General features: G+C 42.4%; 1 protein-coding gene across 10 annotated transcripts in view; it reads left to right on the top strand.

Annotated features, from left to right (window-relative positions):
- Nucleotides 1–21,417, top strand: part of ARMH3 (armadillo like helical domain containing 3) — a 233,646-nt gene that overhangs the window by 79,268 nt on the left and 132,961 nt on the right. For all 10 annotated transcript variants that reach the window (XM_066240272.1, XM_066240273.1, XM_066240279.1 and 7 more), the window contains 4 exons: nucleotides 534–599; nucleotides 1,457–1,526; nucleotides 2,757–2,817; nucleotides 16,027–16,115. In XM_066240272.1, coding sequence (XP_066096369.1) covers nucleotides 534–599; nucleotides 1,457–1,526; nucleotides 2,757–2,817; nucleotides 16,027–16,115 — 286 coding nt within the window. The remainder of the gene's footprint in view (nucleotides 1–533; nucleotides 600–1,456; nucleotides 1,527–2,756; nucleotides 2,818–16,026; nucleotides 16,116–21,417) is intronic.

Here is a 21,417-nt window from a genome sequence, read left to right as displayed (position 1 = left end):
ATCGGTCTTCAGGGAAGGCAGAGACAGATGGGGTCTTGCTTACTGCCATGCTGCCGTGTAGCAGTTTTCTCCTGCTATGCCAAGCCCATTCTGGTGGACTACAGGTCTTTCTTCTCGATTGTAGAACCTTTTGTGGAGCGTGTACATGCATCCTGCAGCTCCTATGAAAACTTTCAAGCTGTCACAAACAGAGCTGTCTCCATCTCCACAAACAGATGGGGAGGAAGAGAGATCGGAAAACAGATTCCTCTCAGCATTTGCCTCAACTTCTTGTGTTTTAATTTTTATTATTATTTGCTTTGATATTTTTGACCAGTTAGAGACAGACTGAGAATTACTCCAAAGTGAAATCTCTTGGCTTAAGTAGGGTCTGACATGAAGGCTCTAGGCTTAACCCATTAACTCTCTAACTGGTCCTTCAAAGTGGCTCTTAAAGTCCAAGGACTTTTAGGAAGTGTAATAGATTATAAACATGATTTTCTTAAGTATAGCTCTCATTCCTTACTTTTTCTCTATATTTTTATTTTTATTAGGATCAGTATGCCAATGCATTTTTGCATGACGACAACATGAATTTTCGAGTAAACTTACATAAGATGGTAGGTATTACTTCTGCTTCTTGTTTTTTCTTATTGCAAATTTTTTTTGTGTTGACAGGATTGGGGAGGATGAAATTGATCCTACTTAGAACAAATGTGGGTGGAATGCTGTGCTAAAGGGCTCTTGCTTGACTGCTGTTCTGCCGACCCATGCCTGTAGATGGGATTTTTTTGCATATCACGAAGCTGTTTCTTATTCTAGAGAAGAGGGAAAGATCCGTAACCACATACCCATGGTGTTAATATTAGAATGTATCAGTAACATAGACTTCAACAAGGAGGTGGACCTAAGCCTTTTGTTTTCAAAATGTACATAGTATGATCTTTGGTTAGTTAAGACTAGATACTGCTTTGTTTATTCATCTGAGTAGTGATGGATATAGAATATGAAGGATCAGGAAATTTCCTAAAACATTCAAAAATATTACAGAGGTTTATAACTGAACTGAACAGTGGCAGTGGCAGCTGCCACTGTTGCTGCTTCTACACACTTTGTCCTCTTTTATTATTCTTGATTATTGTTTTATCAAAGAAAAATATTAATATATCTCTTTTGTTATTAGTAATCTCTCCTGTGTAGATAAAATCAAAGTAAAAAACAACAGCTTTCCCATTGTATAGTATGCTCCAGCACCCTTTGTGGCTGTTGTCTTGCTGTGGATTGTGTTTTTATCACAGGCTTGCCATACATTGATAGCTGAGAAGCATTTATAAGTCCTCCCTGACCCACCCTACCCCAACCGTTAGAAAAAGTAGTATCTCTTTAGTAGTGATCTTACTTGCATTAAAATCATGGTGATGAGACATTGGATGTCAGTTCAGGTTTCTGTTAATTTCATTTCTTTTTCTGTTTGAAGCCTATGCGACACAGGAAGAAGGCAGTAGATAAGAACCTTCCCTGCCGTCCTTTAGTATGTGCAGTACTGGGTGAGTATCATTGCAGTTGGCATCTGAGTCAGTGACAGGTTTTCACGATTTAGATCAGGGGTCTCAAACTCAACTCAGCATGTGGGCCGCAGAGCAAGATCACAGCCGTTCGGCAAATACAAGTAGGCCCCTAGGCTTACTTAATTTTATCCAAAATATTTTGAACTTTGTGGATGCGGCCCGCGGGCTGCGAGTTTGAGACCCCTGATTTAGATGAAGGATAGATCCTGGCTGATATACTTCTTTCTCAGAAGACTTTTTACTAGTTATGTTTCTCCCCTGGCCTAAGAAACCATGTTTTCTGTTGAATTTGGTAAAGCAACTTCGGTGAATAAAATGCTTAATTAAAGGGTAATCTAATTCAAAGAAAAAGATCTTTCTAAGGGAGATAAATGGCTAGGTCTAAACCTGATACATGGTTTACAATTGTAAAAGCATCTTACTCTTGATCAAGATTTCAGATTCTGCCCTCCCTTTCTTGGTTCAGATTGATGTGTCAGCTGGCCAGGAGGCTTGAAGTTTAAGATTCAGACATGCAAAACTTCCTCTGAGTAAAAAATTAAGCTGAGATGTGGCTGATGGAGCTGACAGGTAGGGGGTTGTAGCTTTAGGTAATTTTGTCAGAATGCTGTATTTTCCTCAGGGGAACGATATGAACTCTTAATTCCATTTCATTTGGATATCCAGCCCTAGTTCGTAAATCTACTTGATTTTACAAACAATGATTAAAACTATCTAATAAACTTCTATTGACCCAAAGCCCCACAGACTGTTTCAGTCAATATCTGTCAAACTGAGTGTGATGGTGAGATGAGACAGACAGACATAGCTTTAGAGTTGAATCTCTGCTTACATGATGAGGTAATTTCTGCCTACCTCATCACTAAGTTCTCAGAATATGATTCCCCTCTGGCATTTTGCATTAGTACCATGATGTGAAATATCTGTACAGTGAAATCTCCCTTGTATCTGAATTTATTGGCAGGTCAAGGTATCCTTCTGGAAGCAGGAGAGTGAATTAATTTTCTTGTTACTTTACAAGTGGCAGGTGGTGAAAAGTGTTGCAAAAGTGCCTTATATAAAATAAATTTAAGTGCATGTGAATAAGAATGTGCTTAGTGGATGATACTCAGCATGAGAGCAAGATGTACTCAGACGGTTTTTTCCAACTCAAAGGCAAGGAATGAATTCCATTCTGATTGATTTAATTTTTCTCTTTTCCCCATTTAGACCTTATGGTAGAATTTATTGTAACACACATGATGAAGGAGTTTCCCATGGATCTCTATGTGTAAGTACCATGGTTCATTTAATATGTACAATTCTATTTTATAGAATTTATAGTCACAAAATTTCTATGTATACTTCACTTTGGGGAAAAACAAATTTGTGTGTGGAAATGTGTTGGGGAGCATTTTATGGCCTGGATTTATTATACATCTTTCTAGAAGGGGGAAAAAGTACAAACCACAATTTGGACCCTGCACAGGTCTTTATTATTACTTGTAGGCACACTGCATGAGGAGCAAGGCTGATGCATTGAAGCAGTGATCATGGGTGGCTGTTTTATCCAAAGATACCGAATACCAGCAGGCGTCTTAGTCATCCGTGGGCTTAGCATCAAAGTGATCAGCAGTAGTTAGTTGATAGGAGAACGCCAAAGAGAGCTTCTTTCTGGTTCATTCTTAGCTTACATTGTTCTAGCAGCCCAGCCGGAACTCTGCTGCCTAGGTAGATTATGTATACAGTGCCCTGGCTGGGAGATTCCTGCCTCCTGAGGAGACCTATTGTCTTTCACAATTCTTGACAGCCTGTACAACTGGAGCATTTGAAAATCATACTTTAGTAAAGTTTAAGCCTTATGACTTTTGCTCTCCTTTGCTGTTTCTGCCTTTTTTTTAATCTAGCATGCCCAAAAACAGCCATGCCACATTAATGTGATCTCAAATATGTATATTATATTTATTCCTCAAAAAGCATCTGAATAGAGTCTGACAATGGAATTGCTACCTCCATTTTTTTGAGTAAGAGAGAAGTTTGGTACACAGAAAGGAGGCTCAGTGTACTTCATTCTAATGCTAGGCCTGGGATCTAGGTAATATAAAGGATTTTGCTTAGAATAGAGTAGAACTTCAGCTTTTTTAGACTGCTTATAAGCTATGTAGTCTTGGTGTCCTAGGTCTGAAATGATACAGATTTTACTTTTAGTTAAGTAGGCTTCAGTTCACATTTTTTCGTATCTTTGAGGTATTTAGAATTAGCCTAATCTTTTATTTCAATTCAAAGATGATGAGCCCTGGCTGGTTGGCTCAGTGGTAGAGCGTCAGCCTGGCGTGCGGGGGGACCCGGGTTCGATTCCCAGCCAGGGCACACAGGAGAAGCGCCCATCTGCTTCTCCACCCCTCCCCCTCTCCTTTCTCTCTGTCTCTCTCTTCCCCTCCCTCAGCCGAGGCTCCATTGGAGCAAAGATGGCCTGGGCGCTGGGGATGGCTCTGTGGCCTCTGCCCCAGGCGCTAGAGTGGCTCTGGTCGCAGCAGAGCAACGCCCCCTGGTGGGCAGAGCGTAGCCCCTGGTGGGCGTGCCGGGTGGATCCCGGTCAGGCGCATGCGGGAGTCTGTCTGACTGTCTCTCCCTGTTTCCAGCTTCAGAAAAATACAAAAAAACAAAAAACAAAAAACAAAAAAAAACCCAAAGATGATGAAAAGATGCTTTTTGGCCCTGGCCGGTTGGCTTAGTGAATAGAGTGTCAGCCTGGTGCATGGATGTCCTGGGTTCAATTCCCTGGTCAGGGCACACATGACAAACGACTATCTGCTTCTCTTCCCCTTCCTCTCCCCCCCCTTTTTTTCTCTTCCCCTCTTGTAGCCAGTGGCTTGATTAGTTTGAGCATTGGCCCTGGGCACTGAGGATAGTTCAATTGATTTGAGCATTGGCCCCAGACAGAGGTTGCCAGGTGGATCCTGCTCGGGGCTTCATGCTGGAGTCTGTCTCTTTATCTCCGCTCCTGTCACTTTAAAAAAAAAAAAGGAAAGAACAGTTGCTTTTTATAACACATATCATATAAGTTTTCTACTTGTTTTAGATGGGTCTCTGAACTTCAGTACCTTAGGGATCAGATTTGCTTTGCTAGAAATTTTATTTCTAGCTTGATTATCTTATGTTCTAGTTTTAGGATGTGCTATTTAATTTATAGTATATTATTATAGTCTCAGTTTTCTCATTTTTCAAGTAAGGAAACTCAGGCTCTGGCAATGCTTTGCCCAGGTTTATTCTTTCAATAAGCACCATTGCCTAGACTTGAACCCAAATTTTCTTACTATAAATCCTAGGCTCTTGCCATCTATTCTCAGGTGTATTAGTTATCTATTGCTGTGTAACAAACTACCTCAAAACCTAGTGGTTTAAAACAAACATGTAATATCTCAATTTCTGTGGTTCAGGAATCTAGGAGCAGCTTAGCTGGATAGTTTTGGGATAAGGTTTCTCACGAGGCTGCAATCAAAGTGTTAGCTGGAGCTGCAGGCACCTGAGGCTCTATTAGGGCTAGAGAATGTACTTCAAGCTGACTTATATGGTTGTTGGCAAACCTCAGTTCCTTGCCACTTGGGCCTTTCCATAGGGTTGCTTGGCATGGCAACTGGCTTTCCCCAAAGGAAGTAATCAGAGAGAAAGAGAAAGAGAGTGAGAGCCTAGGATGGAAGCCATAGTGTCTGTTATAACCTAATCTCAAATGACATACCATTTCTGCTGGGCACACAGACCAACCATGACACAGTGTGGGGAGGGACTCAACAAGGATATGAATGTCGAGGTGGGAACCTCTGGGGGCCATCTTGCAGGCTGGTTACTGCAGTTGTATACCTACTAAGTTGCGTCACTAAGATTGAAACTCAAGTCTCTCTGACCTCAGAGGCTGCACTCTTGATCACCTCTGTGATAAGTGACAGAGGGTGACTAATGTTGACTGGGGCATCAGAAAAGATTGCAGAAGGTTGTTGTGTTTGACCTGAGTCATAAAGAAATAGTAGGATTTTCCTATGTCGGGGAGTGGGAGAAGGACACACTGAGCAGGGGACCAATCTGTTCAAGGTCTCCGAAATGTGGCATATTTGGTGAATAGAAAGTAATTTAGGATGATTAGAGTGTAGAGTGCTTGGAAGAGGGTAGCAGGCTAGTAAAAACTTTACCTGAGATTAAGTGGATGATGGGGAACAGTTGAAGGTGGAGGTGCATGGTAAGATTGTGTGTTCATTACATAGAGTTACAGGTATGGATCTGTCCACCTAACCTTTATATCCCCACCAGTGAACCTGATCTGCACTAAGTACTTTAACTCCCTCCTCCCCCTAGTTCCTAATATTTTTTGTGTTGCCTTGCTTTCTCAGTTGCTTTTTCCATCTGCTCCCTAATATAATGTCCTGAGGTTAGAGAAGATGGAGAAGATAATGAGGCATCAAGTTGACAGAGGCTAGGCAGAAGGTCCCACCCTCAGGCTGAATTCACTTTCTTTATTACTGTCCATGGGCATATTTCCAGAACTTCCTTCCCCCCTTCCAATCCTCTTTCCAGTTTTTGGCATTTGGAGCGTCAAGTCCTTTTTAGGTGAACTTATCTGCTCCCAGCTGGGCATCAGGCCAGGTTGTTGCTTTGCTTCTCATTATGTACTGCAGCAGCATACAGCAGAAAGAGAGGTTGAAAGCAAAATTAATTTCTACCATTTCAGATAAGTTTATAATTCTAGTGAAATATGAAGAAATATGGAATATAGAAAGACTTAATATTCAAAGCCAAAATCTGGATCAGAAATGAAATGATTTTATATCTGTATAAAAATGCTGTAGGTAAAGTAATAACAGGAGAGGATGTTTATATCAAAGAAAAAGAAAGAGAGGAAGGGAGGGAGGGAGGGAGGAAGGGAGGAAGGAAAGGAGGATGGGAGGAAGAGAGGGAGGAAGGGAGGGAGGGAGGGAGAAAGAGGTGGGAAGACCCATAGGATTTGGGATTGAGGAGTCAGCTCTCCTTTAATTGACTCTTACATGGAAAACTTAGTCAAGGAGTCCCAGATCTATGGATAGGCACCAGAAGAAAAGTAGAAACCTCATTGGACCCCACAAAAAAATCAGATTAAAATGGAAATGTTTTGCCCTGGTTGGCTCAGTGGTAGAGCTTCACCTGGCCTGTGGATGTCCCAGGTTCAATTCCTGGTCAGGGCACACAGGAGAGGTGACCATCTGCTTCTTCACTCCTCTCCCTCCCTTTTCTTTCTCTTTCTCTCTCTTCCCCTCCCACAGCCATGGCTCGATTGGTTCAAGTGAGTTGGGCACTGAGGATGGCTCAATAGAGCCTCTGCCTTAGGTGCTAAAAATAGCTCAGTTGTCTAGCAAGGGCCTCAGATGGGCAGAACACCATTCCCCATAGGGGGCTTGCCAGGTGGGTCCTAGTCAGGGCACATGTAGGAATCTGTCTCCTCTCACTTAAAAAAGCAATAAGAAGTGTCTTTGTTGAAATAGGAAATGACTATATTCAGGAAAGAAATCTGGAGTCATTCAGCTAGTGTATAATTTTAAGGTAAATAGTGAAAAGAAGAAATGCACCCCCATGTTTATGACAGCATTGTTCATAATAGCGAAGATCTGGAAACCGCCCAAGTGTCCGTCAGTGGATGAGTGGATTAAAAAGCTTTGGTACATATATTCTATGGAATACTACTCAGCCATAAGAAATGATGACATCGAATCATTTACAATAGTGGTTCTCAACCTGTGGGTCGCGACCCCAGCGGGGGTCGGGACCCACAGGTTGAGAACCACTGATTTACAACAACATGGATGGACCTTGATAACATTATACTGGGTGAAATAAGTAAATCAGAAAAAACTAAGAACTATATGATTCCATACATAGGTGGGACATAAAAATGAGACTCAGAGACATGGACAAGAGTGTGGGAGTTACAGGGTGTGGGGGAGAAGAGGGAGGGGTTTGGGGGAGGGGAGGGGCACAAAGAAAACCAGTTAGGAGGTGACGAAAGACAGTTGGACTTTGGGTGATGGGAATGCAGCATAATCAAATGTCAAAATAACCTAGAGATGTTTTCTCTGAACATATGTACCCTGATTTATCAATGTCACCCCATTGAAATTAATTAAAAAAATAGTGCAAGTTGAAACCACAAGGCTAATGTTGTCACTTGATGGTTGCAGAGGCAGGAAAAGAGCCAGGAACAGTATAGGGTAGATATCTATAGCCTTTTACCAGAGGCTGGAGGCAGCAGGGGTGGGAGACACAGGTAGTGTCTCACTGCTGCTCCACAGTGGCTCAGTGTTGAGATGGCATCAAAAGAGCCCAAGTCAAGCAGGTTCTCTAGATCCAGGCCATGTAAGAAGTGCTGGCATCCAGGAATGTACGGTGCATGAGTGGTCATTTTTGGGCAGCATCCAGCCACCGTTGCTGGCTGCAGCAAAGCTTTCAGCATCCAGGACCTAATGACTATCAATTTAATGGGGAAATTGATAGGAGAATTTGTATATTCCTAAATTAAATCATGGCTCAAATAAGGGCATCCTGTAGCTAGAACTGTATCAAACAGGAGATCACATCACGATTTCTAAAACTGAACAAATGATTTGGGAGGATGATTTCCACTACAATGTATATCTTTTGGTGAGTAGTTTTGATACAGTTTAGTTTATTTACAGAATAAAGGAATTAAAAATGTTTTTGATGTATATATTAATTTATAGTTCTGTATGGTTTGCAAAATATCCTGAGACTCTAGGTTGCTGGTTTGATCCTCGATCAGGGCACATACAGGAAGTGACCAGTGAATGCACAACTACGTGGAACAACAAATGGATACCTCTCCCTCCTTCAGTCTCTCCCTCTCTTTCTCTCAAGTCAATCAGTAAATAATAATAAAAAAAAGTATTAAAAAGGAAAAGCAAGGTCTGCTACATAGTTCTCTCATAAAAGTGTATCTGAAAGACTCCTATTTAGAGCTATAGGGTTTGGGAAGAACAGAGAGCTGTGAATAGGGGACGAGGAGAATAGACAAATAAAGTAACAGTGCAGGCCCATTATTGGGAATATTTTGAAAACTTCCAGGATTTTAACTTAACAAATTTAGTTTACTTCATTTATGTCTTTGGTATGTTGTCAGGCACTTTGCTTTCTTTAGCTAATATCTTTGGCTCTCACTCCATAGAGGGAAGTTGGTAGTATTTTTTTGTTGTTTATTTTGTTTTGCCTTCTTTTCAGCTCTGCTAAGAGGCCCAAGAAATTAGCTACCCCCATTTTTGCTTGATTCTGTGAACTGTCCACTTGATACCCTACAGATTGGTATGGTGTCTGCTGAAGTTACTAGGACCTCAGAATATTCTTTTTTTTTTTTCAGATTAAAGCTATGGGACCTGAGAGAGTCTTAGACCTACCTCTAGAAGTTTTTTTGTGTTTTATTGTTGTTGTATTTTTCTGAAGTGAGAAGCTGGGAAGCAGACTCCCACATGCACCCGATCGGAATCCACCTAGCATGCCCACCAGGGGGTGATGCTCTGCCCATCTGGCATCTGGGCCGTTGCACCAGAATGACAGCTTCAAGTAAAGAATCTGTTCTTCCCAAACCCTATAGCTCTAAATAGGAGTCTTTCAGATACAATTTTATGAGAGAACTATGTAGCAGACCTTGCTTTTCCTTTTTAATACTTTTTTTTATTATTTACTGATTGACTTGAGAGAAAGAAAGGGAGAGACTGAAGGAGGGAGAGGTATCCATTTGTTGTTCCAATAGCTCTGCAAACAGAGCTATTCTAGGAGCCATTCTAGCGCCTGAGGCGGAGGCCATGGAGCCGTCCTCAGCACCTGGGCCAACGTTGCTCCAATGGAGCCTTGGCTTCGGGAGGGGAAGAGAGAGACAGAAAGGAGAGGGAGAAGGGTGGAGAAGCAGATGGGCACTTCCCCTGTGTGCCCTGGCGGGGAATCGAACCCGGGACTTCTACACACCGAGCCGATGCTCTACTGCTGAGCCAACTGCCAAGGCCTCTAGAAGTATTCTTTACTTGAAGCTGTCATTCAGTTGAATTGCAATTGGGTATATTAGGTAGAAAGGAGCCACTTCTTGCTATACCCCTTTGCCTTGTTTATTTTCTTTTGTATTTGTTTTTTCTGCCTCATTCTTTTTTTTTTTTTTAATTAAATTTAACAGGGTGACATTAATCAATAAGAGTACATAGGTTTCAGGTAAATATTTCTATAGCATTTGAACTGTTGATTATGTTGTATACCCATCACCCAAAGTCAAATAATTTTTGTCATCTTATGTTTGTCTTTACTCCCTTCACCCTGCCCATCCTCCACTTTCCCCACATCCCCATATCCCCCTCCCTCTGGTAACCACGTCACTTTTATCTATGTCCATGAGTCTCAGTTTTATATCCCAGCTACATGTGAAATCATACAGTACTTAGCTTTCTCTGATTTACTTACTTCACTCAGTATAATGTTCTCAAGGTCCATCCATGTTGTCATAAATGGCAATACGTGATCATTTCTTATGGCTGAGTAGTATTCCCTTGTATATATGTACCACATCTCCATCCAATCCTGTATCGAGGGACACTGGTTGTTTCCATGTTTTGGCCACTGTGAATAATGCTGTGATGAACATGGGGGTGCATGTGTCTTGACATACCAATGTTTTCAAATTTTGGGGGTTGATACCCAATAGAGGGATTGCTGGGTCATATGGTAGTTCTATTCTTAGTTATTTGAGGAACCGCCATACTTTCTTCCATAATGGTTGTACTAATTTGCATTCCCACCAGCAGTGAATGAGGGTTCCTTTTTCTCCACACCCTCTTCAACACTTGTTATAACCTGTCTGTTGATAATAGCCAATCTAACAGGTTTGAGGTGGTATTTCATTGCAGTTTTGATTTGTATTTCTCTAATAGCTAGTGAAGATGAGCATCTTGTCATATATCTGTTGGCCATTTGTATGTCCTCTTGGGAGAAGTGTCTGTTCATGTCCTCTCCCCATTTTTTTTCTTTATTCATTTTAGAGAGGAGAGGGAGAGACAGAGAGAGAGAGAGAGAGAGAGAGAGAGAGAGAGGAGAGACAGAGAGAGAGAAGGGGGGGAGGAGCTGGAAGCATCAACTCCCATATGTGCCTTGACCAGGCAAGCCCAGGGTTTCGAACCGGCGACCTCAGCATTTCCAGGTCGATGCTTTATCCACTGCGCCACCACAGGTCAGGCCTCTCCCCAATTTTTAATTGGATTGTTTGCTTGTTTGTTGCTGAGCTTTATGAGTTCTTTTTTTTTTTTTTTTTTTTTTTTTTTTTGTATTTTTCTGAGACAGACAGACTCCCGCATGCGCCCGACCGGGATCCACCCGGCACGCCCACCAGGGGCGATGCTCTGCCCACCAGGGGGCGATGCTCTGCCCCTCCGGGGTGTTGCTCTGCCGAGACCGGAGCCACTCTAGGACCTGGGGCAGAGGCCAAGGAGCCATCCCCAGCACCCGGGCCATCTTTGCTCCAATGGAGCCTTGGCTGCGGGAGGGGAAGAGAGAGACAGAGAGGAAGGGGGGGGGTGGAAAAGCAAATGGGCGCTTCTCCTATGTGCCCTGGCCGGGAATCGAACCCGGGTCCCCCGCACGCCAGGCCCACGCTCTACCGCTGAGCCAACCGGCCAGGGCCATGAGTTCTTTATATATTTTGGATATTAACCCCTTATTGGAGCTGTTGTTTGCAAATATCATCTCCCATTTAGTTGGCTGCCTCTGCCTCATTCTTTCATGTCAGAACAGTTTCAAGAGAAAGAGTCTCTTTGATTTGCCTGAAAGGAGCTGGTTATTTGGATCCAGTTTCGAGGAACTTGACAACTTAATTCTAGGAAGACTTAAGTGCTAAATGTTTAGTTGACATACAGTCAATACTTGTTGAATAAATGAATCAAGATAGGTATGACAGTTTCTTTTCTTTTTTTAAAAAAAGATTTTATTTATTTATTTTAGAGAGAGGATAGAATAAGAGGGGAGGAACGGAAGTATCAACTCATAGTAGTAGTTTCTTCTCATGGCAAGCCCGGGGTTTCGAACCAGTGACCTTAGCATTCTAGGTCAATTATTTAACCACTGCACCACCACAGGTCAGGTGAAAGTTTCTTTCTTTTTAATTTTTGGTTTATGTGATGAGCCTGGAGCTTCAAAGGGTTATAGTCCAAGCTTTGGGCCTCTATTTCTGCCCCTCTCCATCCCAGTTTACTTTCTGTATATATTTGTCTATTCTGGTGGATATTTTATTTTATTTTTTTCTGGGTAAGCAATTTATTTTATTTATTTATTAATTAATTTTTTTTTTTACAGAGACAGTGAGTCAGAAAGAGGGATAGATAGGGACAGATAGGAACAGAGAGAGATGAGAAGCATCAATCATTAGTTTTTTGTTGTGACACCTTAGTTGTTCATTGATTGTTTTCTCATATGTGGTTTGACCATGGGGCTACAGCAGACCGAGTAACCCCTTGCTCGAACCAGCAACCTTGGGTCCAAGCTGGTGAGCTTTGCTCAAACAGATGAGCCTGCGCTCAAGCTGGTGACCTTGGGGTCTCGAACCTGGGTCCTCCGCATCCCAGTCTGATGCTCTATCCACTGTACCACCATCTGGTCAGGCTCTGGGTAAGCAATTTATTTTTTTAAATTTAGAAATTAGGGCCCTGGCTGGTTAGCTCAATGGTAGAGCGTCAGCCTGGTGTGTGGAAGTCCCAGGTTCAAATCCCCACCAGGGCACATAGGAGAAGCGCCCATCTGCTTGTCTACCCTTCCCCCTCTCCTTTCTTTCTATCTCTCTCTTCCCATCCTGTAGCCAAGGCTGCACTGGAGCAAAGTTGGCCCAGGTGCTGAGAATGGCTCCATGGCCTCCACCTCTGGCGCTAGAATGGCTCTGGTTGCAACCAGCAATGCTCTCGGTGGCAGAGCATCGCCCCCTAGTGGGCTTGCTGTGTGGATCCTGGTTGGGGTGCATACAGGAGTCTGTCTTTCTGCCTCCCCACCTCTCAGTAAAAAAAAAAAAGATAAGTAAAACAAAATTTAGAAATTAAATTTAATGGGTTGATACTGATCAATAAGACTACATAGGTTTCAGGAGAACATCTCTATAGCATTTGAACTGTTGATAGAGTTGTGTGCCACCAGCTGAAGTCAAATCATTTTTCATCCCTATATATTTATCTCTCTTTACTCCCTTCCTTTCATTCCCTCCCACAGGTAATACTCTGGACATTTTATATAAATGAAATTATATAATATGTGACCTTTAGTGACTTATTTTTACTTAGTCTAATGTTTTCAAGTTTTATCCATGTAGTAACATGTATTAGTACCTTATTTCTTTTCTTTTTTTTTTTTTTTTTTTTTTGACAGAGACAGAGAGAGAGTCAGAGAGAGGAATAGATAGGGACAGACAGGAAAGGACAGAGATGAGAAGCATCAATTTTTCATTGTGGCACTTTTAGTTGTTCATTGATTGCTTTCTTATATGTGCCTTGACTGTGGAGCTACAACAGACTAAGTAAACCCCTTGCTCGAGCCAGTGAACTTGGGCTCAAGCCATGATGTTCGGCTTCAAGCCAGCAACCTTTGGGCTCAAGCTAGCGACTTTTGAGCTCAAGCCAGAGACCTTGGGGACAGGTCGATGATCCCATGCTCAAGCCAGTGACCCTGTGCTCAAGCTGGCGACCTCGGAGTTTTGAACCTGAGTCCTCTGTGTCCTAGTCTGATGCTCTATCCACTGCGCCACCGCCTGGTCAGGCTACAGATTGCTTCTGAGAGAGGTAGGAGAGAGAGAGCAAGAATCATAACTCGCACTTGCTTTCACTTTAGTTGTACATTGAGCTTCTCATACGTGCCTTGACTGGGCAATACCAGTGTCCCCTTGCTCAAGTCAGCAACCCTGGGCATTTTGTGTTGGCGACCTTTTGGGCTCAAGCTGGCAAGCTTTGGGATCATGTGGATTATATCTCCCCCTGGCTCCGTCAGCTCAAGCCAGCAACCCTGCACTAACAAATTGGTGTTCAGAGCTAGTAACCTCCCAGTTTCGAACTGGCCGCCTTAGTGTTCTGGGTTGATGCTTTATACACTGCACCACCACAGGTCAGGCAAAATTTTGATTTAACTTAAAAAAAATGTTATGGCCTGACCTGTGGTGGTGCAGTGGATAAAGCGTCGACCTGCAAATGCTGAGGTCGCCGGTTCAAAACCCCAGGCTTGCCTGGTCAAGGCACATATGGGAGTTGATGCTTCCAGCTCCTCCCCCCTGTCTCACTCTCCTCTCTGTCTCTCCTCTCTAAAATGAATAAATAAATAAATAAATAAATAAATAAATAAATAAATAAATAGAAAAGAAACTGCTCACACAAAAGTTTAAAAAAACAAACAAACAAACAAAAATGTTATGACCTGACTAGGCTGTGGTCCAGCAAGTGTCCCCAAACTACGGCCTGCGGGCCGCATGCGGCCCCCTGAGGCCATTTATCCAGCCCCCGTCACACTTCTGGTAGGGGCACCTCTTTCATTGTTGGTCAGCGAGAGGAGCACTGTATGTGGCAGCCCTCCAACGGTCTGAGGGACAGTAAACTGGCCCCCTGTGTAAAAAGTTTGGGGACCCCTGGTCTAGAGGATAGGAGCATTGGCCTGGGATGCTAAGAACCCAAGTTGGAAACCCCAAGGTTGCCAGCTTGAGCGTGGGGTCATCCGGCTTGAACATGGGCTCACCAGCTTGAGTGCAGGGCCCCTGCTTTGAGCGTGGGATCATAGACATGACCCCTGGTCACTGGCTTGGACCCAAAGTCACTGATTTGAGTCCAAGGTCACTGACTTGAGCAAGGGGTCACTGCTCTGCTGGAGCCTCCCCCCCATCAAGGCACATATGAGAAAGCAGTCAATAAACAATCAAGGTGCCCCAACTACAAGTTGCTTCTTCTCATCTCTCTCCCTTCCTGTCTGTCTGTCTGTCCCTGTTTGTCCCTCTCTCTCACTAAAAATAAATAAATAAATGAATGAATGAATAAATAAATAATTTATTGATTTTAGAGAGAAGGAGAGAAACATCAATTTGTTGTTCCACTTATTTATGCATTCATTTGGTTGATTCTTATATGTGCCTTGACTGGGGATCAAACTCACAACAGTGGTATATCAAAATGGTTCTCTAACCAGTAGAGCCACACAGCCAGGACCTTAATTTAACTTTTTTTTTTTTTTTCTTTTTTTTTTTTAATTTTATCTATTCATTTTTGGAGAGGAGAGAGAGAGGGAGAGAGAGAAACAGAGAGAGAGAAGGGGGGAGGAGCTGGAAGCATCAACTCCCATATGTGCCCTGACCAGGCAAGCCCAGGGTTTCGAACCGGCGACCTCAGCATTTCCAGGTCGATGCTCCATCCACTGTGCCACCACAGGTCAGGCTAATTTAACTTTTAATGTAAATAAATTTAACTTAATTACAAATTAATTTAATGTAAATCTTATTTAAAATGTAATTTAAATTGAAAACAAATTTAAATAGATCTAAAGAAATATGGTCTTTAATATGATTTTGCAACCTATGTTTGCAACTTTGAATGGAGTAGTCTAATTCTGGTCCATTGGTGCATCCTACCTACAAGGAAAGATATTACTCAAGGGAATGTTATCAGTAGTGCCTAATTGATTATTGATCTATTGTGGTTATAGCCCCCTTTTCTTCCTGATAAGGAGAATCAGTACAAATAATATATATGTGTGTGGGAGGATATTTACCCTCTGGTAGGCTGCAGGTAGAAGTTCCTTTCTTTTGCATGTGTGCAGATTTATATTCAGCATCTTTGTCGCCTGAGCAAAGCTGCCACACTAAAGAAAGCATATCTTCGGTGTGTTGCACTGTATTCTTTTTCTTTTCTTTTCTTTTTTTTTTTTTTTTTTTTTGCAAGAGAGAGAGAGATAGAGAGACAGACTGATAGAAAGGGAGAGAAATGAGAAGCATCAGCTCGTAGTTGTGGCACTTTTAGTTGTTCATTGATTGCTCTCATACATACCATGTCTGGGGGCTCCAATTGATCCAGTGACCCCTTGCTCAAGCCAGCAAATTTGGGCTCAAGCCAGCAACCTTAACACTCAATCCGGCAATCCCGTGCTCAAGCCAGTGAGCCTGTGTTCAAGCTGGCAAGCATGTGCTCAAGCTCAGAAGCGGATTTAATGGCGGGCGCACCAGGCATGCACCCTGGGCCCCAACTTCTGAAGGGCCCCCAAAACCCCAACTTTACACTTTTTTCTAATGTAAGGGGCCCAATGTTTTCTTCTGTGCCTGGGGCCTCAACCTACCATTATCTGCCTCTGCTCAAGCTGGTGACTTTGGGGTTTCAAACCCGGAACCTCAGTATCCCAGGTCGATGCTCCATTCACTGACCTGGTCAGGCAAGTTGTACCATATTCTTAGGATTACCCTACTTCTTCACTTTCTCTGTTACAGACGCTGCATTCAGATAGTACATAAGCTACTTTGCTACCAGAAGAAGTGTCGAGTACGCCTGCATTATACCTGGCGGGAACTCTGGTCAGGTAACTTTATCTTTTCCTATATCTTTTAAGAGCCCTTAGGCTGAGCACAAGATGAATTTTTAAAAATGTTTAGTTTGTTTAGGGTGCTTCTATTTTCATTATATTTTTGGTCATTTGAGAGGCTTGTTCTAATCCAGACCCAGGCATGTCACATATCTATTCCATACTTTTCTCATTCCTTCTCCTCCTTGATTTTTTTTTCAGCTGTTAGAAACAATTAAATATTCTTTTTAAAAAAAATTTTATTTATTAATTTTGGAGAGAGAGAGAGAAACATTTATTTGTTCCACTTATGCATTCATTTCATTGGTTGATGCTTGTATGTGCCATGACCAGGGACTGATCCAGCAGCCTTGTCATATTGGGATGATGCTCTAAACTAAGCTACCTGGCAAGGACCTGAATATTTCTTGAGTACAGTACCACCTCCTTTGAATAAGAGAGGAGTCAGTGCAAACTTGGATTCTCTCTCAGTTCCATTTGATAGCAGCATATGTACTATAGGGAAGCTTCTGTGTTTTTCTTCAAGATGAATAATCTCAGAAGGAATGTCATAATGAGAGGGGGTGGGAAGGGGGTGGTGGGAGGGGGAAATCCTGTTTTTTGTGTTACATCTGGCATTATTACTGTTTACAGACAGTGTCAATTATACCACCCCCCCTGTGCCAGAGACAAAAACAGCAAATTACAGTCTTTGTATTCTTTTGGTAGCCCACTAAAGTCACTGCCACCCCTGCAGGCAGGAAATGGCTCTTCTCTAAGGGTACAATTAATACTGGTTTGCCACCCCTTTCTTTGGTGCAGTTTAATTGGAACTTAAGGAAAGCAGAGAACAGACATGTTCCCTGAGGCATTCACTTGCTGATAGGTCCTATAGTTTTCCTGACCTGATGGTACAAGAAAGTCTTCTCCAGATAATTACAGTGATGAATGGTTGTCCCAGGCTTGGGAGAGCTTCTCTATATTCTCCGCAGAGGGGAGGGTGTGTTAGTGTTAGAGGCTTTTTAAGAAAAGGGCCAGTAATCCTGCCTCCTTCCATCAAATTCATCTCTCTTGTTGTGACATGTCTTTCCTCCCAACCCATTTTTGGCTTTCTAAATTTAGTCCTTCATAATGGTAAGTAGAGATCTTTAATTAATGGATTAGCAAGAACTTTGCAATTAATGCCTAGGGTGTTGAAGGGGGAGTAGGAGAATAGCACTAAGTGGCAATAGTGGTATTTTGGTATTTCAGACTGAGGGAATGTCAGGAGAGCTAAAGAGAGATCAAAAGAGATTGAAGTGACTACAGTTAGCAGAATTTCTTAGGTACGAACAATTCTTTTTAATATAAAGGACTACTGTGGTTGCCTAAATTATATTATTGTTAGGCTCTAAAAATTTAGGATTAGAGAGAAACAAAAAATGATAAAAATCTGTATGTTGGTATAGTTGTGGGACTGAAAACTAGTACAAATGATTTATGTATGTAACTGGGATGAAGTCACACATTGTAGTACTGAAGAATTGATGGTAATAGTTGTTTGTGCTTGCTTTTGATTCTCTTCTGATTTTATTTAATTTTATTCTGTTGTCTTTCTTTTCTTTTTTCTTTTTTTTTTTTTTTTTTGTATTTTTCCGAAGCCAGAAACGGGGAGGCAGTCAGACAGACTCCCGCATACGCCCGACCGGGATCCACCCAGCACGCCCACCAGGGGGCGATGCTCTGCCCATCTGGGGCATCGCTCTGTTGCGACCAGAGCCACTCTAGCGCCTGAGGTAGAGGCCACAGAGCCATCCTCAGCATCCGGGCCAGTCTTGCTCCAGTGGAGCCTCAGCTGCGGGAGGGGAAGAGAGAGACAGAGAGGAAGGAGAGGGGGAGGGGTGGAGAAGCAGATGGGCGCTTCTCCTGTGTGCCCTGGCCTGGAATCGAACCCGGGACTCCTGCATGCCAGGCCGACGCTCTACCACTGAGCCAACCGGCCAGGGCCTGTTGTCTTTCTTTTCTATCCTAGCTGTCTCATCTCTGGCCCCTGGGATTTCTCTAGCTTTTTTCCTATCTTCCTCATCTGTTGTCCTCTTCTTCACTGCCCCATTCTATTGCCTTTTCCACATTCTTTCTTCTGTTCATCTGGCTGTCTCTGCCCCGTTCTACTGCCTTTTCCACATTCCTTCTGCTGTTCAGCTGGCTGTCTCTCTGGGGCCCTGGGCTTCCCATTGCTCTCCTACTTCTACCTTGTATCCTTGTGCTATTGTTGTCATACTCTTTACTTTTACATAGGTTATAAACCCCACAATGCATTGTCATCGTTTTTGTTTAAAGAGGCAATTATCTTTTAAAGAAATTAAAAAAGGTTTTTTATATTTATCTTTTCTGGCTCTTAACATTTCCCCATTCTGGCTAGGAAATTGTGGGGCAGGAGACCATTCTATGTTGGTCAGTTGACTTTATGTCTTTGAGTATTTTCTGTGATATCAGCTGTTTTTAATTGTGTGCTATCTCAGAACTGATTGATTGGCATTCAGAGGCCCTTGATAGGTTGAGTGGAAGTATATATGAATGTCATTAGTTAGGCCTGGATGATTGCTTGCTTCCAAGGCATAGGCATTTGTGCTAGAGCTTTCTGCCAAGTGAAGTTAGCTCCTTTTCCAATATAGGCTGGATGAACCCTCCTGGATCTTCTGTCCATTTGTGGAGTGGCTCTATGTGTCCATTTGTGGAGTATTATACGGTGAGATATAGAGCAGCAGGTGTTAAGGAGAGCTACAAAGTATTACACTATACTAGAGCCCATAATAATGTGATATTACAGAGCCCATAATAATGTGTAGTATGTATTGCAATCAGTGAATACAAATGTGGCTATAGTGGAACCACCTACTCGTTGGCTGGTGCCGCTCCTCCTATGATGGTATGCCTATGTTTTCTCTCTTTCTTTGCCTTCTAGACTTATGAATTTGAGAGAGGTATTAAAATTCATCTTGGCAAATATGCTTGCTTGTCTAGATGCTTCCCCATACATGTGCTGCAAACTTTAATTGAATTTTATTTATAAATAAGACTGGTAAGGCATATATGTTGTTAGCTTGGACACATATAAGTCCTTGGGTATCTAAGAAGCAGTCAGCTAGGGTCCAAATGCCTTTTGCTATCTGGAATGTGGGTGTTTAGTTTTTAAATTTTTATTATTATTATTTATTCATTTTAGAGGAGAGAGAGAGGGAGAATGAGAAAGAAAAGGGATGAGCAGGAAGCATCAACTCCCATATGTGCCTTGACCAGGGAAGCCCAGGGTTTTGAACCGGCAACCTCAGCATTCCAGGTCAATGCTTTATCCACTGCGGCACCACAGGTCAGGTGAATGTGGGTATTTGGTATCACTGCACTTTGAACGGTGATTTTACTTTCTATACTGTTGACTATATTAGCTTTTTGTCATTGGGGAGGTAGTGAAAGTTCCCCCTCTAAATTCTTGTATGGAATTTCCAGGCTTTGTCTAATGGACAAGGAGAAGCCAGCTTTGTTAGTTGGTGGTTTAATCTAGCCTGATATGTTGGTTTTACAGATATAAACCCTGACCTACTACCTGATGCCACTGTCTGTTTAATGTGATGCCTGTCACCATTGGATCTGAGTATGTGGAGAAATATATTTAGACTAAGTTCAACTAGAATATGGAAAAGATTCTCTCATTGCCCTCTTTTCAGCAATCACTATATTTAACCAAGTTATGGAAAGTTCAGAAGCTCTTCTCTGACCTCTAGGCTACCCACATCTCCTATTCTGAGTAAAAGGTTAGCTCTTAAAACTCCTGAGATCCTTGTAAAATAGTTCTGTACCTTTGAGAATATAATGAAAGATATAATCTTTAGTGTCCAGAAAAATGTCTATTTGCACATATATTTTATAATTTCGGAGGCAATTTCATGGAGTTCGTAGACCTTCTGAGAGCCTCTCCATAATTCCATGTTAAGAATCCCTATTTTCCCTTCCTCCCTCTGTCTCTCTAAAATTCAATCAATAAATTAAAAAAAAAATTAAGACCTGGCCGGATAGTTCGGTAGGTTGGAGCATTGTCCCAAAGTGCGAGGTTGCAGGTTCGATCCCTGATGAGGGCACATACAGGAACAGCACGATGTTTCTGCCTCTCTCTCCCTGCTTCTCTCTCTCATAAATAAATAAATAAATAAATAAATAAATAAATAAATAAAATAATTAAAACATCCCTATCTTGCCTGACCTGTGGTGGTGCAGTGAATAGAACAACAACCTGGGACACTGAGTCGCTGGTTCAAAACCCTGGGATTGCCTGGTCAAGACACAAACAACAAGCAGCAAGCAAGCGATGAACAACTAAAGTGAAACAGCTACGAGTTGATACTTCTCGCTCCTCCTCCTATCTCTCCTCTCTCTGTAAAATCAATAAAATAAAATGTTAAAAAGAAAAAAAGAATCACGATCTTACTGTTAGATTCCATGGGCTCCCAATTAATTGTTTTCACAGAATATCTTAGTATCTGGTTAAATATTTTTTTCTGTATTTACTAATTGTACTACATTCCTTCTGAGAACGTTAGCTTAGCAATCAGTCTCTTCTCTTAACATCTTGAGGCTAAAGACCAGGTTGTTCACTATGTTTTATTTCCTGTGTCTTCCTATATATAGCACTTGGAATTTCTATTTTAGCTTATCACATTGTTTTACTATGTTTGCAATGTGTAGTGATTGCATTGTCTGTGCAATGATTTCTTTAAATATCTATCCTCTTAAAAAAGTTTCTGGAGGGTAGGGTGTATGTTTTAATCATTTTCATCCCTAGTACACTGCTTGGCTTATAATAGGGGCTCGGAAATCATTTGAAAGAATAAATATATGGCCCTGGCCGGTTGGCTCAGCGGTAGAGCGTCGGCCTAGCGTGTGGAGGACCTGGGTTCGATTCCCAGCCAGGGCACACAGGAGAAGCACCCATTTGCTTCTCCACCCCTCCGCCGCGCCTTCCTCTCTGTCTCTCTCTTCCCCTCCCGCAGCCAAGGCTCCATTGGAGCAAAGATGGCCCGGGCGCTGGGGATGGCTCTGTGGCCTCTGCCTCAGGCGCTAGAGTGGCTCTGGTCGCAACATGGCGACGCCCAGGATGGGCAGAGCATCGCCCCCTGGTGGGCAGAGCGTCGCCCCATGGTGGGCGTGCCGGGTGGATCCCGGTCGGGCGCATGCGGGAGTCTGTCTGACTGTCTCTCCCTGTTTCCAGCTTCAGGGGAAAAAAAAAAAAAAAAAAAAAAAAAAAAAGAATAAATATATGGATATGTAGAATTTCCATTAATGATGA

The sequence above is a fragment of the Saccopteryx bilineata genome, chromosome 7, assembly GCF_036850765.1.
Source record: "Saccopteryx bilineata isolate mSacBil1 chromosome 7, mSacBil1_pri_phased_curated, whole genome shotgun sequence".
NCBI classification, from domain to species: Eukaryota; Metazoa; Chordata; class Mammalia; order Chiroptera; family Emballonuridae; genus Saccopteryx; species Saccopteryx bilineata.
Note: the sequence above shows the minus strand (reverse complement) of the source record. Positions and strands in the feature narration are given on the sequence as shown.